This window comes from Hippoglossus stenolepis, chromosome 10 (genome assembly GCF_022539355.2).
Source record: "Hippoglossus stenolepis isolate QCI-W04-F060 chromosome 10, HSTE1.2, whole genome shotgun sequence".
Classification (NCBI taxonomy): Eukaryota; Metazoa; Chordata; class Actinopteri; order Pleuronectiformes; family Pleuronectidae; genus Hippoglossus; species Hippoglossus stenolepis.
The window spans coordinates 4,836,140-4,855,836 of record NC_061492.1 but is presented as its reverse complement, the minus strand read 5'-3'; the positions used below and the strand labels follow the sequence as shown (position 1 = coordinate 4,855,836).

Below are 19,697 nucleotides of genomic sequence, written 5' to 3'. Positions count from 1 at the left end.
AGTACCCATGAGGATTGTGCCGACAGTGTGTGTGTGGTGTGTGGTAGTAGCGCTGTATGAATGTGTGTGTGACTGGGTGAAGGCGACTTGTACTATAAAGTGCTTTGAGTGGTCGATAAGACTGGAAAAGCAGCTATGTCCATACAGTCCATTTACCATGTAGTATACTCAAGTGCATTTCTACACAAACAGTATGTCTGTCGTAAAAGGTGTATATTATGTACATATTCCATATTTATATTAAAATGTTTATTCTATTGCCCTTTTTTATTCTCTTGTCATCCTCATTCTAACTATCTGTTGCTGTAACAACTGAATTTCCCCAGTGTGGGATAAATAAACTCTTCTCTTCTAGTATCGTATCAACCACAATCTATATCTGCCAATATGAGATTATTTATATACATATCAGTCTTGGTGAACAGGTAGAAATGTGTAATATTGTTGTCAGACTTTTAAAACGCCAAATATAAATATTGGATAATAGGGATATTGATGTTTTAGATATGATGGTGAGGAGGAAAACCATTCCTGATTCACGAGAAGCTGGTGTGAATCTCTGGAAGTTAAAATCAAATACTTTTTTTTTTAAAAAGAAAAAATCTCCAATGTCAGAACAATTAACCTGTAAAAGAGGAAATGTCCCGTGTTGAGTTTGAGGTCACTTACTAAAGAGAAATGGGTCAACAGCGCAGATCCTCTTATAAATGAAGTGCTGTTGCGTCAGAAACCACATTTTGTGCAGCTCTTTTCAGCCGATTAGCTCCTCGAGCAACACAAACCCATTGTCGGGGATAAAAGAAAATGAAATGTCAAATCTAAAAAAAAATCCCCAAAGCCAAATGTGACTTTTTTTATCACAGCTGCCTCCGCAAACCAACTCCACCTATAACATTAACCGACGTGGACGGTGCTGTGGGCTCGGAGCTGATGGAAACGGGGCAGAACACGAAAGCAGGAGAATGCTGCGTATTGTGCGAGTGCGAGCGCAGCGTTGAAGACAATGTGCGCCTTCACTGGCTTGTGTCCATTGTGCCCGGAATTTCTTGGGTCGCGTCTCGGTCCGCAGAAGAAGTGAAAGGTCGTCATTCAGCCCGTCGAGGCCTCTTCAAACCTGCCATTGTCATCGCAGTGTTTTCCTTTCAGTCCAGGCTGATTGATTCCCCCTCTGCTGCTCATGTCACTCAGCAAACTGTGTGGTTTTCTTTTGTGTCACCTTCCCAGTGTTTTACCTCCTGTTCTGAAAATAGGAGAATCCGAGAGGGGTGAGGTTTCCTCCAAGGTCGACCCCTCAGTCTGGACTCTGAGGGACGTATTAATGTCACCTCCACTCTGCACACTTCACCCTCCTGGGTCACTCGCGGCAATTTTGACCCACATTCATTCACTCTGCGTGACAATGGGCCGTCGCTGCTGCTGCTGGACCGCATTCAATGCCGTGTTTTCCTGCCCCAGAATAATTGAGGAGTGATGTCATCCTAACCGGCAGCACCGCCGTGTTAACGCCGTTTTAATTTCCCAGGATGATAAATGGTCGGCCTCCGCAGAGTGTGAGCAGCCAGTTTGTCCGGAGCAGCTCTCCTGAATGATTTAATGAAAGGAGCCGGTGAATGCATGAAAAGAAAAAGTTCCTTCTTTTTCAAAGTGTGTGACAAAATCGTGACAGGCTTGTTAAAACACCCCCCTCCTCCCCCCCTCCTCCCGCCCTTCCTCGCCTCTGCTGCCCAGAATCCCTAACGACGCCACCCCCGGCTGCCCCGGCACCATCCGGCCTCAGCGGTGGCAGGGTTTAGTTCAGCGTGCCGCGACAACCTCGCTTCACATTCACTTGACAGACCAGTGTGGGAATCCTGAAATGTTTCTGTGATCTTCAGCCAGTCGTTCCTGCAGGATACAACTTAGATGAGCTGGTTTCTGCTGTTTTATTTCCCCACTTGCTGATTTATAACAGGACTGAAGATTTATATGATCAGGGATGAGGACAAAAATGCATTTGGAGAATAATATGGAGTCCTTATGGGGACATGGGCGGAAAAAAATAAGTCTCTCCTGCACAAACGAAACTTTAAAAATGTGCTCACATGTCTTTAGGGACTCTGAAGAATAAAGTTGAAATGATGACAAGAATGTCGGGAATACAGTCAAAATAAAACGCAGGAAGATATTTATTTGTCTTGTGTGAATAAAGTTGAAATGTCGAGATTCAATTTTAACTAAATCAGGGATTTTCTTTTTATATTTGCATATTGATAATTATTCATTTTCAGAAAAACCTTCTTTTCATATTTAGTTCCAACAGTTTGACTCGAGGATGAACTGATTCGATTTTGCTGCTCGAAGGTCAAAGGTCAAGGTCACAGTGAACCCACGAAACACTTATAGGCTTGTGAATGTTTTATCTTAAGAGCGACTCGAGAGAATCCTCACAAATTAGCTGATTGAATTCTAGTGGTCAAAGGTCAAAGGTCACGGCGACCTCATATTATTGTGAGTGCAACATGTCAGGAACGCACATGGGGGGGGGGGGACTGAAGCTGCTCTGGTGCATCTGGTCCGACGTGTTTCCTGCCAAACCTCAAGTGTTTTTCTGTAAACAGTTTACGTGGAACTGTTTAATAAATACGTGTTCGGCCTTTTTTTGTGAATGACTCATGTGTTTGTGCAGATGTAGAGAATCGTGCCGGCGGAGCTGAACCAAACATGTTTCTCTGCGTCTCTCTGCAGGCTGTGCAGTCTGACTCTGAAGAAGCTGGTCGTGATGAAGGAACTCGATAAAGAGCTGATCTCTGTGGTCATAGCCGTAAAAATCCAGGTATGTTTGTCTGCACGCAAAAACCTGTAGGACACACACACACATGCAGCAAATCACAAACAAGTGGCCAGTGTGTCCATCCAATCAGTGACGAGCCCTGTGGACAGCAGGTGCCTATACCCCATCTGTTAGAAGTGAATGTTTTCCAGCTTGTTGATGTGTTTTGCACTTCAGGGCCACCGTACTATCCCTTGTATGGTGTAAATACCAACGTGCACGGACCTGAGTTATATTGTTTTATATTCCAGTAAACACAACATCATATCTGGTTCTATCTTCACGCCTCCAGGATGGGAGTGTGTTTTTGAACCCTCAGGGAATTCCTTAAGATTCCGCACAAACACCGACTTGGACTCAAGGACGAACTAATTAGATAGAAGTCATGTGACCTCACGCTCTTGTGAACGTGACGTATCAGGAACACTCGGAGGGAATTTGATTACATCTGCCACAAAGTTAGACTCAAAGAGGATCTGATTAGAATTGAGGACAATCATCACATCAAGAATACAGTGAAATACTTTAGTTTGCATTGTGTATATTATATTCCACTGTGAATACTGTGGGTTTTGTAAAAAAGGTAAAACGTGTGAAAACATCTGCCTGGTGTTTTATAATGAGTTGAATCCTGTTGAATAAAACATGTCCTGCACCTTCGCTGCACAGTGAACCGAGTCGCGCTGCAAACTGAATTCAAACCTTTATTTAAGTGTTTATTTTATTTCCAGGGCTCCAAACGGATTCTGAGGTCCCATGAGATAGTGCTGCCCCCCAGTGGCTCTGTGGAGACAGACCTGGCTCTCACCTTCTCACTACAGGTACAAGACAAAACCCCATGATGCTGTTTGTTGTTAATTATAAGCACACAATCAATAATACATATTGTTGTTTAATGTTTCATATCGTTTCTTATTGAAGTGAATTTTTGTTCGGAATATGCGTGTGTTATTACCATTACTGCTTTGTTACCATGACAACCATTCAAATACGCATTAGCTATTAATGAGATGGGAATTTTATATATACTGTACGGAGATATTTTTCCTATCTGAGAGCAAAATCAACATTACATTCGTCCTCCTCTCGTAATACTTCTTTATTCTATTCTTCTACAAGCAGATTTTTATTTGGATCTGCACCAAATTGCAAACACTCATAAATATCAGTCCCCTAAATATGCCTGAATATTTTACTTCTCTGAGAAATCGACAGAAATGTAGATTCTTTTCAAAAACGCCCTCAATGTAAAAGAAAGAAATGGAATCATGTCGTCCTCGGTGGAGGTAATGATGTCATTTGGAGAACACTGCACAAACTTAGTGTGTAATAAATAAAAAAAAACTGCAGGAGAACATCATGTCCATGTTAATGAAGAAACATTTCTACCAACTCACTTGTGTGTTTTATTGGTGTTTGGGGCTCAGTGGCACTGAGGTATGAGATATGTCAGGTTTCAGTTCACTGACAACACATGGTTTTGGTCTTTTCACGGGATTTACTGAGAAAATAAAGAATATCATCAGACCTTCTCCTCGAATCATTTGTATATTTTCTTCCTTCCTCCACGTCCAGTACCCGCACTTCTTAAAACGAGAAGGAAACAAGCTGCAGATCATGCTGCAGCGACGGAAGAGATACAAGAACCGGACGATCTTGGGCTACAAGACTCTGGCGGTGGGATCTATCGACATGGCCGAGGTAAACGCTGCTTGATTTAATGAGGGTTGACAGAGAGCATGTTGTGTGGAGAAGATCACAGGGTTGTGTGTTGTCTCTTGACGTCTCGGGACAGGAAGGTGCATCTTCTCAGGACCTGGGTAGAGATAAAATGAGAAAATGTTGGATGGTGTAGCTGCAGTTTGATGTTCACGAGAAGACTTTGACCTCTTCATGCTCACCCGGGATCTGGCTCGGATTCTTCTGCCTGTACTCCTGGCTCTTAAAATCACACAGCCTTCTTAAAAATACACATCTAATTGGTCTTAAAATAGACATAAGCATATAGATTTGTTTAATACATAGAGTTTAATGCAGGTGGAGCAATTTGAGTCTGCAGAATCACATTAACTAGGGAGTGAGTCCAGATGAAGCAGTGAATCATTCATCTCACGTTTTTCCTTTGTCCTCCTCTCCCAGGTGATGCAGCACCCGACCGAGGGAGGCCAGGTCCTGCCTCTCTGCAGCAACCAGAAAGAAACGCTGGGCAACGTGGCGGAGATCTGGATCTTTTCTCTGTCCAGTCAGCCGATAGACCACGAGGAGGCCGCCCTGCAGGACGGACTGAAGACCAAGTGCTCCGGTACGCTCTCATTACCCCCGCTGATCTGAGGTCACACAGCACGGAGCCATCATAATCACCTAATATTCTAAAGAGCTGAAACAGAGGAGGGGTCACAGGGTTCAGAATGGCTTTTTTTTTTTCTTCCTCTGTTCTCATGCAGAAAAGCATTCAAATGAAGTCGTACGGCTCGTCGTGTATTTTTAGAACCTGGCTGCGTGTCAAATTTAAAAGGGGGTAGCTGAAATATTCATGAGACATCTTCTACACTCCAGCGTTTAATCCCCTGACTTCCTCTGCTTCAGATAACTACTCGGAGGAAGAGTACGAGAGCTTCTCCTCGGAGCAGGAGGCCAGCGACGACGCCGTGCAGGCGCAGGTGAGTCCGAGTTCGGTGGCCGGCGGGTTCATAATAAAGCTGAGGGTTGGGATAAAACATCTGTACTGGCACTGCATCATTTGCTGAGGAGAGCTCAAGGACGTGGACGTGTAAATTATGTATTAGATTTTTTTTATGGGAGGAGCTGTTCTCATCATTCTAACTTGTGCTTTCAGGATCTGGAGGACGATGAGTACGATGTGAGGAAGCCAAAGAAGCAGAGGAGGTCGATTGTAAGGACGGCCTCCATCACCAGAGTAAGAACCAGGCTGGGTTTTAAGGAATCCATTATTCTGTCAGCTGGTGCATGAATAACAACATGAAGGTGCTGGGACCATCATAAACCTACAGAGCAGCTTCAGAGCTTCTTCTCTTGAATCTACTGGACAGATAAAACATATTTATTCTTAAAGGTCATGATTTCAAAGGCTGTAACGCACGATTCATCAGTTTTACACTTGTTAAAGCATAAAGTGTCAACCAGCTGTTTATTTTAAAAGAGACACGTGATGCTTTTTCAGTTTCTCTTTCCTCTACTTGTGTCGAGTGTCTGCAAAGTTAAAAAGCCCAAAGTCAGCTCCTCTCCCCCACAGAACAGAAAACACTGATCCTGAAACACCTCGTCATCGTCCTCCTGATACTTCCAGGGAGGTACATGTCCATAATGAACACCTTGTGGCTGCTCTGGCTCTCGTCCTAACAAAGCCAGGGCGAGATCACCCCAGAGGAAACATAGCAGAGCATTTATTTGGGTGTAAATACTCTATTGTGAGATGAGAAGCCAGAGAAGGACGTTCTTACCGTTCTTGTGGAAGAAACCTCTGAGGTAGAGGACGTCCCTGTAGATTGTCCGATATTATTATAGTTATTTTGCCTCTCAAAGTATGTTTATGTGTTTGTTGAACGTGAACATCAGCTTGAGGGAATGTCATCAGATTTTGCACAAACATTTACTTTGACTCAAAGATAAACTGATTTCATTTTGGTGGTCAAAAGGTCAATCTGATACCTACTATTTAAAATAAAAGTCTTTAATCACAGTCCTAACTCTGATCTTGAGAAGGTAACAGCCAGTTACAGAAACACATACATGGTAGAGATTTATAGTTTTTTTTTTTAAAGGCATAAAAATGGAACATATGAATCCATATCTACAGGTCTGTGGTTGTAACGGAATATCGAGTCCAGACGCTGCAGTTTTTTTCACACCAGCTTTTCCAAGTAACACCTCAGTGAGTCCCATCTTTTATGTGACTCATTAGCAGGTGGTTGAATGCTAACGCGTTATATTAAACACTGTTTAATGAGCTGCAAAGAGACAGCTTTAGCGTTTTCTTGCCCGGGGATGCTGCTGCGTTATCGAGTGAGCAGAAGCAGGAAGTGAGAAGGCCCCAGAAAGCAGATGAAGCATGATGCTGTGTGATTATTGATTTACATGAACACGTGCAGTAAAATCGATCAGCAGCCGACGCTGCAAATGTATCTACTGCCGGTAAATTCAGTGAAGTAAAGGAGCTGCAGCTGTTTCCTCTGCGCTGCATTGATCAGCGCTCTGTGATGAATCAGAACTAGGTCACACTCTGACTTGTGTTTATTCTCCTGTGTTTTAGCAGCAGAACTTCAAGCAGCGAGTGGTGGCTCTCCTGAAGCGGTTCAGAGTTACAGATGAGGTGGGTGTTTTCTCCAGATGCTGCTGCGTCTACTGGGAATCTAATCTTCCTTTGAGCCTCCACTGTGGAGCTGCTGAACCACTTAACATCGAATGCCTCTGCGTGTGTGTGTGTGTGTGTGTGTGAGAAGGTGCTGGACTCGGAGCAGGACCCTGCAGAGCCGCCTCCTGAGGTGGAGGAGGAGGACCTGGACCTGGACAGCGTGGAGTTTGAGAACCCCAGTGACAGCGGCCCAGAGCTGGATGACGACGACAGCGTCCTCAGTACGCCCAAACCCAAACTCAAGTGAGTGGCTCTCACTGAGGAGTGTGTATCTTCACCGATGGTTATTAGTGGTGTTGCAAGACAAAGAATGACAACACCACAGTTACATGACGGAAAATTGCACAGCTCAGCATGTTTTAACACCACATTGGAACATATCCATGGATTTACTGGTGCTGGAGGGTCGACGCCCCAGATTTATATTATTCTTCACACAGGATCCTTCGTTTCCCATCATGCAATTCTATAGTGTCTTTCTTTCATCAGACTCCACATCTCCAGTTTCTAACGCTGGCTTTCTCCCCGGCTCGAGCTGTAACGTCCCTCGAGTAATTTCCTCCCACTTTAGAAATCCGCTCCAGAGCAGCAGAAGACATTAAACAACTGAGGCCTCATCTCGACTGGTGAATCAACTCTAATGTGTAAAAAGCAGCTTGAGAGGAACGGATTATTTAGTTTTTAACCAGCAGACGGTTCAAGATAAAGCTAAAGCGATACAGCAACAACACTAACCTCCACTGTATCTGCTGTGAGCATGACTACATTATACTGTGAACATAACGGACACGTTTAGATTTCGTTTGCACATTTATGTTAAGAAAATTTTTTATGTAAGTGGATGGGACATGGAATAAACTAAAAATATCAAATACAGTTTTATCAAAGATGGTTTCTGTCATTTTATGATTGACAGCTGAGACGGACTCGTGACCTCGCTAAAATGGCTTCATCCCCCTGAATGCTACTATGCAGACTGCGGGTCCAAACGCTCAAGATGGCAGCATTCACATCCGGAGTATTTTAGCTTCATTTCTCATACAACTTCTTCAAAGTACTGTTCTCATTTAGTTCGGTTAGAGTCTCTCTGGGCAGCTGGTTTGATTCTGGCTTGCGGCAGATTGCTGTGCGTCTTCCCCACTGTCCCCCTTCCACACGATGAAGCTGTCCCATCAATAAAGGCAGAAAAATGCCCGGAAAATATCTTAAAAAACACTGATCCCGAGACGACTCCTCATATCTGTCTATAAATCACGTTGACTCAACCCAGACTTGTTTGTTTTCTCTCTCAGGCCGTACTTCGAGGGTCTCTCCCTCTCCAGCTCTCAAACGGAGATCGGCAGCATCCACAGCATCCGGAGCCACAGGGAGCCTCCGAGCCCGGTGAGACCAGAGCTCCTCTCTCCTAAAAACCTTTATCAGGGCTGTAGCTTCCCTTCAGCATTTCAATACCACGGTGAAACAACTGGAGTCAGCCCAGTGTAACCATTGATGAGCCAGTGAGCAAAGTCCACTGGAGCAGAAAGGTTTTGAATTGTCACTCGGCCCACTCAGACGTTCCCATCAGTCATGGGATCAGCAGTTTGTTTATGAAACACTAGGATTTCTGTTCAACCCAGAATTCCATCACGCTTTAATCTGTGTGAAATACAAACTCTGAGGATTCCATCAAAACCAGGTAATGTTTATTTTCCCTGCAAAATGTCTCGTTCCAGATTGACACGGATAAAAACAAGAGCGGAGCCAAGTTTCCAGATGATAATGTGTCCGATAACGTCTCCTTTGTGAGTATGAACTCTCACAGCTGCTACATCAATAACCTTCAATAACACCAGTGTTATTCTGAAGGTCAATAATTTAAAGAAAAGAAAAATGAGAACTAGAAACTGCACATTTGCTATGTTCAGCTACGCATGACTGTATATTCTGTACACCTGTAGATATAATTATAATAAATCATAATGAATAACAGCTCTTGTCCAGTCGAAGCAAAAGTTCAGTTTGTTGTTTTGAAAATAAAAACACATCTGTCAGCCCTGGACTCATATTGTAGTTTCTCCCTCAGGAGCAGCCGGAGGCGGTGACTCCCACCACTGAGCTGGAGATGGACAACATGGACACGTTTCTAGAGAGACTGCCACCTAGTGGGAAAATGACCAAGACAGAGTCCCTCATCATTTCGTCCAACAGGTGAGAAATAAATCCACCTCTTTAAATCGCTTCTTTTCAAAGCTGACATGAGTATTTATCATCAAAATCAACGTGAACAGTGTTTTCAAAGGGGAGGAAGAGTGAATGTGTGTTTTGGTTGTCAGGCAGGAGCCGAAGTTGGCCGGTCGACGAGGCAGGAGCACGTCGCTGAAGGAGCGTCAGCCCAGCAGGCCCCTGAACGAGAGGGCCAACAGCCTGGACAACGAGCGGTCCCTGGACACACGCTGCCACCTACAGGTATGAAGGGAGAGCCTCACTAACACAGCATGTTTAGATGGTTCAGCTTCTGCTTACTGGTAAAACATCAACATTTTGAATCTGGAGACTAAAATGAGGATTATGTGTTTTAATGTTCCCTCCCAAGATCCCAAGGAAGACGGTTTATGACCAACTGAACCACATCCTGGTGTCTGATAACCACCTCCCTGACAGCATCATCCTCATCAACACGTCAGACTGGCAGGGCCAGGTAACATTTACTACAACAACAAACATTAAACAATTACTTTATCTATACTTGAATAAGAATATTATCTATATTGTATAATAGCTTTTCAGCCTCTGATAATTGTTTAAAAAATGATTATCAAGTTTATGAAATATAACTGACAGCAGATGGATAAAGCAATAACTTCCTGACAGTAAAATGCTTTTTTCACCTTGTTATGTTTATGATAAAAGCACTCTTCACTTTCACTCTCTTCTTTTCCTCCCAGTATCTTTCAGATATGCTTCAAAACCACCACCTCCCAGTGGTGTGCACCTGCACCACAGCAGACATCCAGGCTGCATTCAACACCATCGTCTCCCGCATACAGAGATTGTGAGTCTGAGTGACTGACGCTTGATAAGATCCGTTTATTGTGAATCTCTGTAAGTTGTCATGATGCCTTGTTGTTTTGTTTTTTCAGTTGTAACTGTAACTCCCAGACGCCCATTCCCATAAAGATAGCCGTGGCCGGAGCGCAGCACTACCTCAGTGCAGTCCTGAGGCTTTTTGTGGACCACCTCACCCATAAGACCCCTGACTGGCTCGGATACATGAGGTTCCTCATCATCCCTCTAGGTCAGTGCCCGTCCAACACTGAAGGTTGTGTGGTTTGTGTTAGTTTGGGAAATATTTAAAAGTGGATTAGAAGATAATCCTGATCATCTGACGAGACTGACGACTGCATGTTGTTTATTTCCTTCAGGTGCACATCCAGTCTCTAAATATCTGGGCACTATTGACTATCGATACAACAGTTTGTTCCAAGACTCTGCCTGGAGGGACCTGTTCCTCAAGCCAGAAGCTCCTGTTCTTGGTGGGCTCATTTGTCTTATTGACTTTAAAACTACAAAACACTATTTTAACGTAACTTAACTTTAAGATATAAGATGATAAGCTGTGGGTGTTACTCCGTGTGTCCCGTGCAGCCCAGGAGAATCCAGACGTGGTCTCGAGGGTCACTCAGTACATGGTGGGCGCTAACGGAGCTCACCAGCTTCCCATCGCAGAGGCCATGCTCACCTACAAACAGAAGAGGTACATGTTCTCATGTTACGTTATTGTGCAGAGACCTGAGATGTGTTTGTGAAACTACTAAAGTTTGAATTTAGATCGGTCTGAAGGTTTCGTCTTACAAATGCTTCGAATGCGGATCTTTCACCAGTTTTTCAAAAGGGGAGATTGAACTTGTCGGTGTCTTTTCAAAATGCATTTCATACGGTTTGGGAGAAATTTGCAACGAAAGCAAAGTAAATAAGTTTTGCAATTTTATAATTACACAAGACAGACCTGATGCCCACAAAGCATGGAGGTATACAGTGAGATCAAGACACCTCCACTAAAGAGTATTAACTGCAGTACTCAACAACAAATGTAGTGATGAGAAGATATTTATATTACAAAGATTTTAAGGCACATAGATTAGAAATAGGAGAAAAGAGCTAGACTGTCTAATTAAGAAGTTTCCACTTTGGCACATAGTGTAAAGAAAAATTGTAATTTTGACACTTTAACTTGGTTTTGTATGAATGAAGTGACTTTGTTGGCGTTGGAGAAGCTTGTTGACAGATTTTGCAATTCAATAGTTGAACTAATAGAAGTATTTAATCAAAGTTCACAGTACGAGTCCAAAAGAGCGAACGTGAAAAGATAGAAAAGTGTAAACTAAACTACAAATCACTATAATAACTACTAGCGACAGATAATACTATAAAATTGCAGTAGAATCATCGACTTCTGGTGGTTTGAAGTGATTAATACGTTCACCTCTAATATCACGTGTACAAATACTGCGAGTTCTGTCCTCCATTTACTTGTTTTAAATCCCCTCTTGAACAACAGGTGAAAGTTAGAATACACTTGTGGTGTTTGTGTGGAGGTGTTGTGGTGGACGTGGTGGAGTCTGTCTAAACATCAGCGTCTCTCCATCACTTGCGTGTGTGAATAACACCTTTGACCTTTTTGTTGTATGTTTTCTTTTCTTTCTTTGAAGGAAAAAGAGCTTTCATTTTGATTTTGCAGTAAGGTATTGTGGTCAATTGAGTTTGTCTCTCATGTAGCCCAGTGATTTCATTTCCTTCCCAACCCTCTCTGCCACTTTAACAGCTGCTCACAAAGGTTTTTTGTTTTTGTTTTTGCTATGAACAGCCTCTTCAGAAAAGTTGTATATCTGCCGCTCACACCGCAGAACAGACGACACTGTAGGACATTTCTTCAACTAATTAAAGCTTCAAGTTTCTATTGAGAGGTTTTTATAAGATGATGCAATAGAGACGAGTGTTTATTATTTGGTTTGCAGGAAAATACAAACTATATCCAAAACAAAAACTGAACTTGTGATGCTAAACTCCTCGTTAAACTTTATTGGGAGCTATTGATTCAAACATCTGTCACAATATCATGTTGCACAGTTTTTTAGCTGCCAAATGCAAAAGTAGACTTTAGACTTTAGGTGAGAACATCGATACTGCTCTCACAGCCAGTTATCTTACCTTGACATGAGGACTGGAAACAGTGGGAGTCCAAAGATGTCTGCTCATATTGGGTTTATTTTATTTTGTGAGACAATTTCTAAATATTTGCTCTCTCCTGTTATTATTCCAAAGAGAAATCATTCTCAAAATATGCTGATAAAGTGGCAGGAGACCCGAGAACCAATCATGTCTGTCCTCCCTCCTCTGGAGGTGTGTCTGTGTCGTCCTCCCTCCTCTTTCCTCTGCATCATCATGTGCTTCTGGCCATCGTGTCTGTTCTCTGTCCAGTTAGATGTACGACGCCTGCACATTGTCACTAAAATAACAAACGTCACAGTGCAAATAACGTCCTCCGCTGTAGTTGAGTTATTAAAGTTATATGTTGGGTTTGTCCTCGTCTAGTACCAACATCAAACATATCATGATTCAATGTAATGTCTTAATGGTAATGGAATAAAAACCTCTTATGTTTAAAGGAAGCCTATAAGCTTATATTACTCTCCGTGGAGCAGAGTTAATGTAATTTTTTTCTGTACTATTAATCTACAAAGTGTCACATATAGGGAAATATTGTCACTTATTTATGAAGGATTATCAATAATTCCCATGTAGTGAAAAGGTTTTTGATAAATAGGATGAATAAATCACATTTATCAAGAGATTCCACATATTTAATACAGCAAAGTGTGATGGTAAATAACTTATGAAACTGACCATAATCACTCTTATTCATAATATGTAAAAGGACTTCATGAATTGGGATTTAATAATAACTGGAGAAATTATATACTCAAAGAAATAGAGTAAAACTTTCACAAGACATTTGGAAAGTGACTGCAAACTGAATAAATGTTAGGTTTATTCTTGTTTGACAAAATAAAAAGTAATAACATCTTGTGAAACAGGACTCAACCTCCACCAAGGCCAAGGTCCTCTAAATATATATATATATATAAATATGTTTGTTTCATCAAGATCCATAAATTATTCCCTAGGAAATTGGTGAAAATGTCAAAAAAAGCCCTCAGAATGTTAAATAACGAGAAAAAGACAAAAACTGAATAGTGGATCCAAACCAGAATTTAATGGCGTCTTTGTCGGCTCGTGTTGCATCATTCCACCAAGTTTCATGGAAATCCATTCAGTATTTTTTTGCATAATCTTGCCGGCAGAGGAAGAACACGTGCAGTAAAACTAATGTAAACTGAATCCTACCCTCTTCTGAACAGACCTTTGCTGCTCCAGTAAATCAAAGCGTATTTTTGGATTCAAGAAATTAAATAAATCAAGTTTGTTATCGAGATCAAAGCCCAAAATATCCCTGGCCCTGAGCTGTTATCAAGAAAAGTGCATGTGTAATGTCTGTAGTTTGATTCCTCTGACCCGGACTGACATGCATGTGCATCTGGAACAAATACAATGGACAGAAGTCACGTGTTCTGTCAGACTCCGCGCAGATCACTCACATACCAGGCAGACATCTGGCTTCTTCTTCTTCTTCTCTGTGGCTGCGGCTGAGGCTGATGTTGTGTTGGAAACCCCAAAAAAAGACAAACTGATTCCTAGACTGTCTTCTCTCTTCTCTCCCCCTCCTCCTGTAGTCTCTCTGTTTCTTCCCTGGGGGGGCGATGGCAGGTTTCTTCAAGGCAAGAGCAACAACCTTTCACGTCATGTCTTCACATTTAGAAAAAAGTTCAGTACGACTCCATTCTGGCTATTTTTCCGGTCCTTACTGGGAAAATAGTTCATAGTGTAGAAGGCTTGTAAGCGTATACATGCACTACCGCTCCCAGGTAGTGCATGTGAGGTTTTAAACTTAGGTTGGTGCTCTTCCTTCTCATCCTCTTCTCTATGGTTTTACCAGTTGAGTGTTTCCCCTGACGGACTTGCTGCCTCCTGAATGCCCCCTGCTGACTTTACTCTGGTAGATCTGCTCCGTCTCTGCAGCGATTGGACGGTTTCTGTGGAGGCCCGATAGTTTGCATGTTTTCTCTCTCTTGCTTCTCCAGCTACAATCAGGGGGCCTGCAGACGGGATCGTGAATCTGTGCAGCATGCTCTGTTGATTGTGTCTGCATACTTTACATGCAATGGGGAAACCGCAGTATTTCCAGATGTGATGCACTGGAAATCAGCACAAGTTGAACTAACAGTTGATCTTAGTGTTATTAACCCCTAGATGCCATTTCTTTTCATTTCTCACCTTTTAGATTTTCACAGAATGGTTTTAAGTTTCTTTTACTTTCTATGAGATTTCTCATTTGAACAAGGCAAATTAAATGTTCTTCTTGCTGTCGCGTCCTTTCACTGCCTCTCCACAGCCCCGACGAGGACTCGTGTCAGAAATTCATCCCTTTCATTGGGGTAAGTCTCGTCCTTTTCCCTATAAATCCTGCTCTGGTTCAGTCGTTGTCCAGCTGATTTATGTTTGTGTGTCTTTGTTTCCTTTATAAATCTTCAGATGGTGAAAGTTGGCATCGTGGAGCAGTCGTCGGCAGCGTCAGGTCAGCCAATGTTTGGTTTGTTTATGGACTTTCAAAGTAGAATACAGATAAAAATGCATCTTTTACACATGTAGTCTATGAATAAAAAGCTAATTTTTACATTGCTATTATTCCTTGTTATGATCAGAGATGTAAATCATTAGAGGGAGGATCCAAATTGTTCATTTTGGTGCAAATATTTGTCTAAATTGAAAACGAATGTCTTACAGTTTTTAGTTTTCGAATGATCCTGTGTATCGTCTGGTTCCTCAGGAGACTCTGATGATGCAGCACCTCTGGTCTCCTCGCTGCTCTCCTCCACGCCTCCACAGATATCTCCTGCTCTCAAAGAGGCGTCGCCCACCCCGCCCTCCTCTCCGTCCGTCAACACCAGCTTCTGTGCTTACAGGTAGAACACAAAGAGACATTTCAGCTAAATGGAGAAACCTTTAAATGAGTGGTTCCCAGAATTATCAGCTCGTTACCCATTGTTATAGGTTTCTAAAACATTTGCTTTCTATGTTTTTAGAAGGCTGAAGCAATAAACCAACAGCCAGCATGATGCAAGAAAAATACAATGATCGCAGAAAAGTCCTTAAAGTATAATTTGACATATTTTTGTGTAGCAGAATGTGTTCTTTGATTATTTCCGATCCCATCAATTGTTTAGTATTTGGAATCCTTGATTCAGATTGAAGTCTTTCTTGATTTTAAAACAAGGACCATCGTTTTTCGTTTGTTAGAATTGTTTTATCATGTGTAGGTAAAAAAGATTATATAGAAATTGTAAAAGAACATATATTGTAACTAAATTCTTATAAAATACTATGAAAAATGTCATTAAAAAGTAAAGTAAACTTATATTTTTAATTACATATTTCATGCATGAGATTCTTAACATGACTTCTCTGTGTTTGCTGTGTCACGGTGCTATTTCCTCCACATATCCTCACATTTACCTGCTTTAACTCTTATTTGTAGAATTCCAAATTGAAAATTACTTGCCCAGTATTGACTCTTCTGCTTTACTGCATTGACTCTACTGCTCTCTGTAGCTCTGGCAGTCACGCGGAGCTGATGGGGCTTCAGGTGGACTACTGGGTGGCTCCAACAGAAAGGAAGAAAGACGTGGAGAAGCGAGATTCCTCCTCCAAAAATACTCTGAAGTGCAATTTCCGCTCGCTGCAGGTCAGCCGGCTGCCACTGGGAGGCGCTGAGCCGAGCCCCCAGCCCACCATGTCCATGACAGTGGTCACCAAGGAGAAGAATAAGAAGGGTAAGATCTGCCAAAGGAACAAACGTCATCACATTTAATCCTCACAGACCAGAAGAAGTCTGAATCTCTCAGTTACTCACAGCATGAATCTCTGTCGTTCCCCCCCGTCAGTCATGTTCCTGCCAAAAAAGAGCAAAGACAAGGAGGTGGAGTCCAAGAGTCAAGTGATCGAGGGAATCAGCCGCCTCATCTGCACTGCCAAGCACCAGCAGACCATGCTGAGAGGTAACTGTCCCCACAGAGCCCCGTGTGTCCTCCCTGCTCAACTGTCCACACAGACATCAGAGGTTTTTCTCTTTAGTCTTTGTTAGTTAAAGATCTCAATTGAATTAGTTGCAATAACAAAGCATTAGTTGTCTTCTACACAATAAATGAATCAACAATGAAGATGAATAATGTTTTGACTAGTCTCCTGACTAATAAAACCATCAAGACAAAAATGATTTTTATAATTATATTATATTCCGAGGCTTGGTGTTATTAAAGTTTCCTTTTCAAAATCTTCAGTTATTTTTCTGAATACATTCTAATAGTTTTTTCTATAAATATATTTATATGTTATTTTCATTTTTCTAAATAATATATCATATTTCTAATTTAATATTTCTCATGTAAGTAGCTCATGTCTGTGTGTTGCCAAATAAATATTGTGTTCAATGTAGAGTTTAATGACAGAATACAAAAAAAACCAAAGTATATTTGGTTTATGTTGTGATTTTTAAGTGTACTTTATTTTATTAATGTGAATGTGCTGCTTACTCTTAAATCGTCACTATGCTGTTAGTCAAATACTGCAACCAACTAACTTTATGCTGTTCATTATTAAATTATCATTATTACTATTTAATTATTGTTATTCTTAGCAAACCTTCCACTTGCCCAACTTCTCAAACGTGTTTTGTAATGTAAATAAACTTTGTGTTTCGTCAGTGTTGATCGACGGCGTCGAGTGGAACGACGTCAAGTTTTTCCAGCTGGCGGCACAGTGGTCGTCACACGTCAAACATTTCCCCATCGGGATCTTTGGACACTCGAAAGGCCCGTACTAGCACCTAAGAGACACTGAGGACAGCTCCCCCTCCCCTCGCCCTGGTGCCAACAGTTTTTAACCCCCTTCACCTCACTCCCCCCCGGCACACGTCTTCTGTTCTGCTGTCTTAATTTAAGCTCCTGCTTTCCACTGTTGCAATTTGTCCAATTATTTAATCTTTTGCGTGTTTTTTTTTATTTTCTATTTATGTAAAGAAATGTCCCGAGGCAAAGCTGCTGAGGGAATATTTCTTTACTCTGCTTTTTAAAAAGAAAGAATCCTGCTGATGTTTTATAGACTTTTGAGAGAAAAAGAGCCGAATTAAATAATAATTAGAAATAACCTTCGACAAACTGTACGAGTGTGAGCATGTTGGTTTTTCTTTGGGTGAGGTCGGTTTCAAGCACTTGGCCCCAGCACAATTAATCAAGAACATACAAAAAAAACGACAACAGCACCGGATTTGTAATGAAGACGAGCATCTTCTTTTCTAACCATGATGAAGAAACGACGGACGCTCTTCTTCAGAGACTTGTCGATTCCTCTTCTTAACCCCGAAGAACTAAAAATAAATGGCCCCTGACCTTTGACCCTCTGCACTATATGAAGACGTCTAATGTGCAATAGACTGTGTGAATGCGTTTAATAATCTGACACTGTTGGAAGATTAGTTGTGATTTTCACTGTACGTAATCCCCTCTGGTTTTTTATTTTCTTGGTGAACTGGCTTGAGGTTTGAAGACTTGCTCCAAAACTTGGTCCAAAATATTAGAACACGAGGGGAACTTTTAGATGGTGATACAAATATAAAGGAATATTTGGGAATTGCACTTGTCTGCTTTCTTGCCAAGAGTTAGATGAGATGGATGAACTCTCTCGTATGTAGGGTGAACAAAAAGCTGCAGCTAGCTTAGCTTAGCACGGGGGAAACAGCCATTCTGGAACTAATCATGGGAACAAAATCTGCCCACCAGCTACACCGTTACTTTTAGTTTGTTACATTTTTACAGAAACAGAGTAGTAAAAATACAAGTTGGGTTCTCTGTGGTTTTACAGGGAACATCAATTGCCGATTGTCGAGATTTAAAGTCAAGATTTAGTTTGAATTAAACAAAAGATGTTTTTTTTAGCCTCTTCAAATAACACAAAATAATAAATCTTTTTTATTTAGTCCGTGCAAAACCTGAGCCAGGCTTCCCACCTTTGTGCTAAACTTAAGTGAACCACCTCAAAGCATTGATCTTTTTTATCGAACTCTCAGCAAGAAAGTACAAATTATTTCCCATAAGCTTGTTTATTAGAGTTTTTCCTCCGTGTTAAATAATCGTTTCCTCAAATGTATTTTATTAAACTCTTCCTCCTCAAGCCCCACACTCCTCCATCACACTCCATAGTTTTTGCTAAAAGCAAGTGTTGTTTTTGCCAAAGGGAATATTCATCCACTGCAGCTCCCTCTGTATCACTACTGTGTGGTATTATAGATGACTTCATGACGTAGAGGTGAATGTATTGAAGGTACCTTAATGTAAAGCACTTTTAAATGTTTGTCCATGATAGATTTTAGTGTGTTCGACCTGCTCCCAGGAACCTGAGGGCCACACAACTGGTCCACAGAGGCACATATGACACAATACCTGAGGTCAACAACAGCACAAGCAGGGGCGACGGGGCATATCGTGCATATGCAAAGTCAACCAGGCATCTATATCTTCTCAGTGCTGTTTAATATCACTTTACCCGAAGCCTCGTTGGGCTGTGCTAGGTTTTAGTTGAATATTTTGTCAGGTTGGCCTAGAACGTGTATGTGACGTTAACATCTCAAAAAAATGTTCTGTCAGTAGATTCAATCTTTAGTTGACTATTAAACAAAAAAAAAGTATTTTGCTTATAAATATTTCTTTCCGTAGCAGTTTCATCACAACCTTTGCCAATTTCTTGATAAGTGCCTAAATTGCTTAATTTTGACAGATCAATGTAAATAAAGGTCGCTGGCTAACATGGTGCTGATTCTGGTGCGACAACAACCAAATATCTTAGTACAGTGCGATGATTTATGTTCATTGGAAGGAGGGGAAATCACACTCTGGCCAGTTGACTCTCAGACATGGGTTTGGATTTATTATAAGAACATAACCGTCAAAACTATACAGTCCATTCATGTTAAAGCGTACATTTGTTTCTCTATAAAGATGTTATAGATGTGTTTTTTTTTCCATGTTGTCTGTCTCAGAGAAAGGCTTGTTGAAACTGAAAGGTTCCCCTAAAGACTACCACTGTAATCCCAAAACTGGGAGTAATAAAATACTATACACACTAAAATGTACTTTTATTTCCACGTGTTAGTTACTAGAATCAGTTTCCTATTTAATAATTGGATGAAAATAGTGTTATAGGCTGAAGGGGATTTTATTTTTTTAAAGAATCTTTTTTATTTGCATTTTTATTATTGCATGTCTTCTTCCGCTTTATTTTTAAGAGGATTTTTTTTTTTAAACCACTAAAAACAAGCAAATAAATTAATACAAATTTAGATTTTGTAACTGCAACAGCTAGCAG

General features: G+C 41.4%; 1 protein-coding gene across 3 annotated transcripts in view; it reads left to right on the top strand.

Annotated features, from left to right (window-relative positions):
- pacs2 (phosphofurin acidic cluster sorting protein 2) overlaps positions 1-19,460 on the top strand; it is a 55,485-nt gene extending 36,025 nt beyond the window's left edge. Inside the window, exons 2-25 of one of the 3 annotated variants that reach the window (XM_035167448.2) lie at positions 2,725-2,812; positions 3,541-3,630; positions 4,385-4,510; positions 4,949-5,111; positions 5,396-5,469; positions 5,646-5,726; positions 7,083-7,139; positions 7,270-7,424; positions 8,474-8,564; positions 8,897-8,965; positions 9,247-9,371; positions 9,497-9,629; positions 9,757-9,861; positions 10,109-10,215; positions 10,304-10,458; positions 10,586-10,696; positions 10,809-10,917; positions 11,873-11,905; positions 14,674-14,716; positions 14,814-14,856; positions 15,109-15,244; positions 15,891-16,111; positions 16,223-16,336; positions 17,042-19,460. In XM_035167448.2, the coding sequence (XP_035023339.1) occupies positions 2,725-2,812; positions 3,541-3,630; positions 4,385-4,510; positions 4,949-5,111; positions 5,396-5,469; positions 5,646-5,726; positions 7,083-7,139; positions 7,270-7,424; positions 8,474-8,564; positions 8,897-8,965; positions 9,247-9,371; positions 9,497-9,629; positions 9,757-9,861; positions 10,109-10,215; positions 10,304-10,458; positions 10,586-10,696; positions 10,809-10,917; positions 11,873-11,905; positions 14,674-14,716; positions 14,814-14,856; positions 15,109-15,244; positions 15,891-16,111; positions 16,223-16,336; positions 17,042-17,160 (2,548 nt within the window). In that variant the 3' untranslated portion in view covers positions 17,161-19,460. Of the gene's footprint in view, positions 1-2,724; positions 2,813-3,540; positions 3,631-4,384; positions 4,511-4,948; positions 5,112-5,395; positions 5,470-5,645; positions 5,727-7,079; positions 7,140-7,269; positions 7,425-8,473; positions 8,565-8,896; positions 8,966-9,246; positions 9,372-9,496; positions 9,630-9,756; positions 9,862-10,108; positions 10,216-10,303; positions 10,459-10,585; positions 10,697-10,808; positions 10,918-11,872; positions 11,906-14,673; positions 14,717-14,813; positions 14,857-15,108; positions 15,245-15,890; positions 16,112-16,222; positions 16,337-17,041 lie in introns of all 3 variants that reach the window. The other 2 variants (XM_035167447.2, XM_035167449.2) reach the window with 2 other exon arrangements.
- The last annotated feature ends 237 nt before the right edge of the window (positions 19,461-19,697 follow it).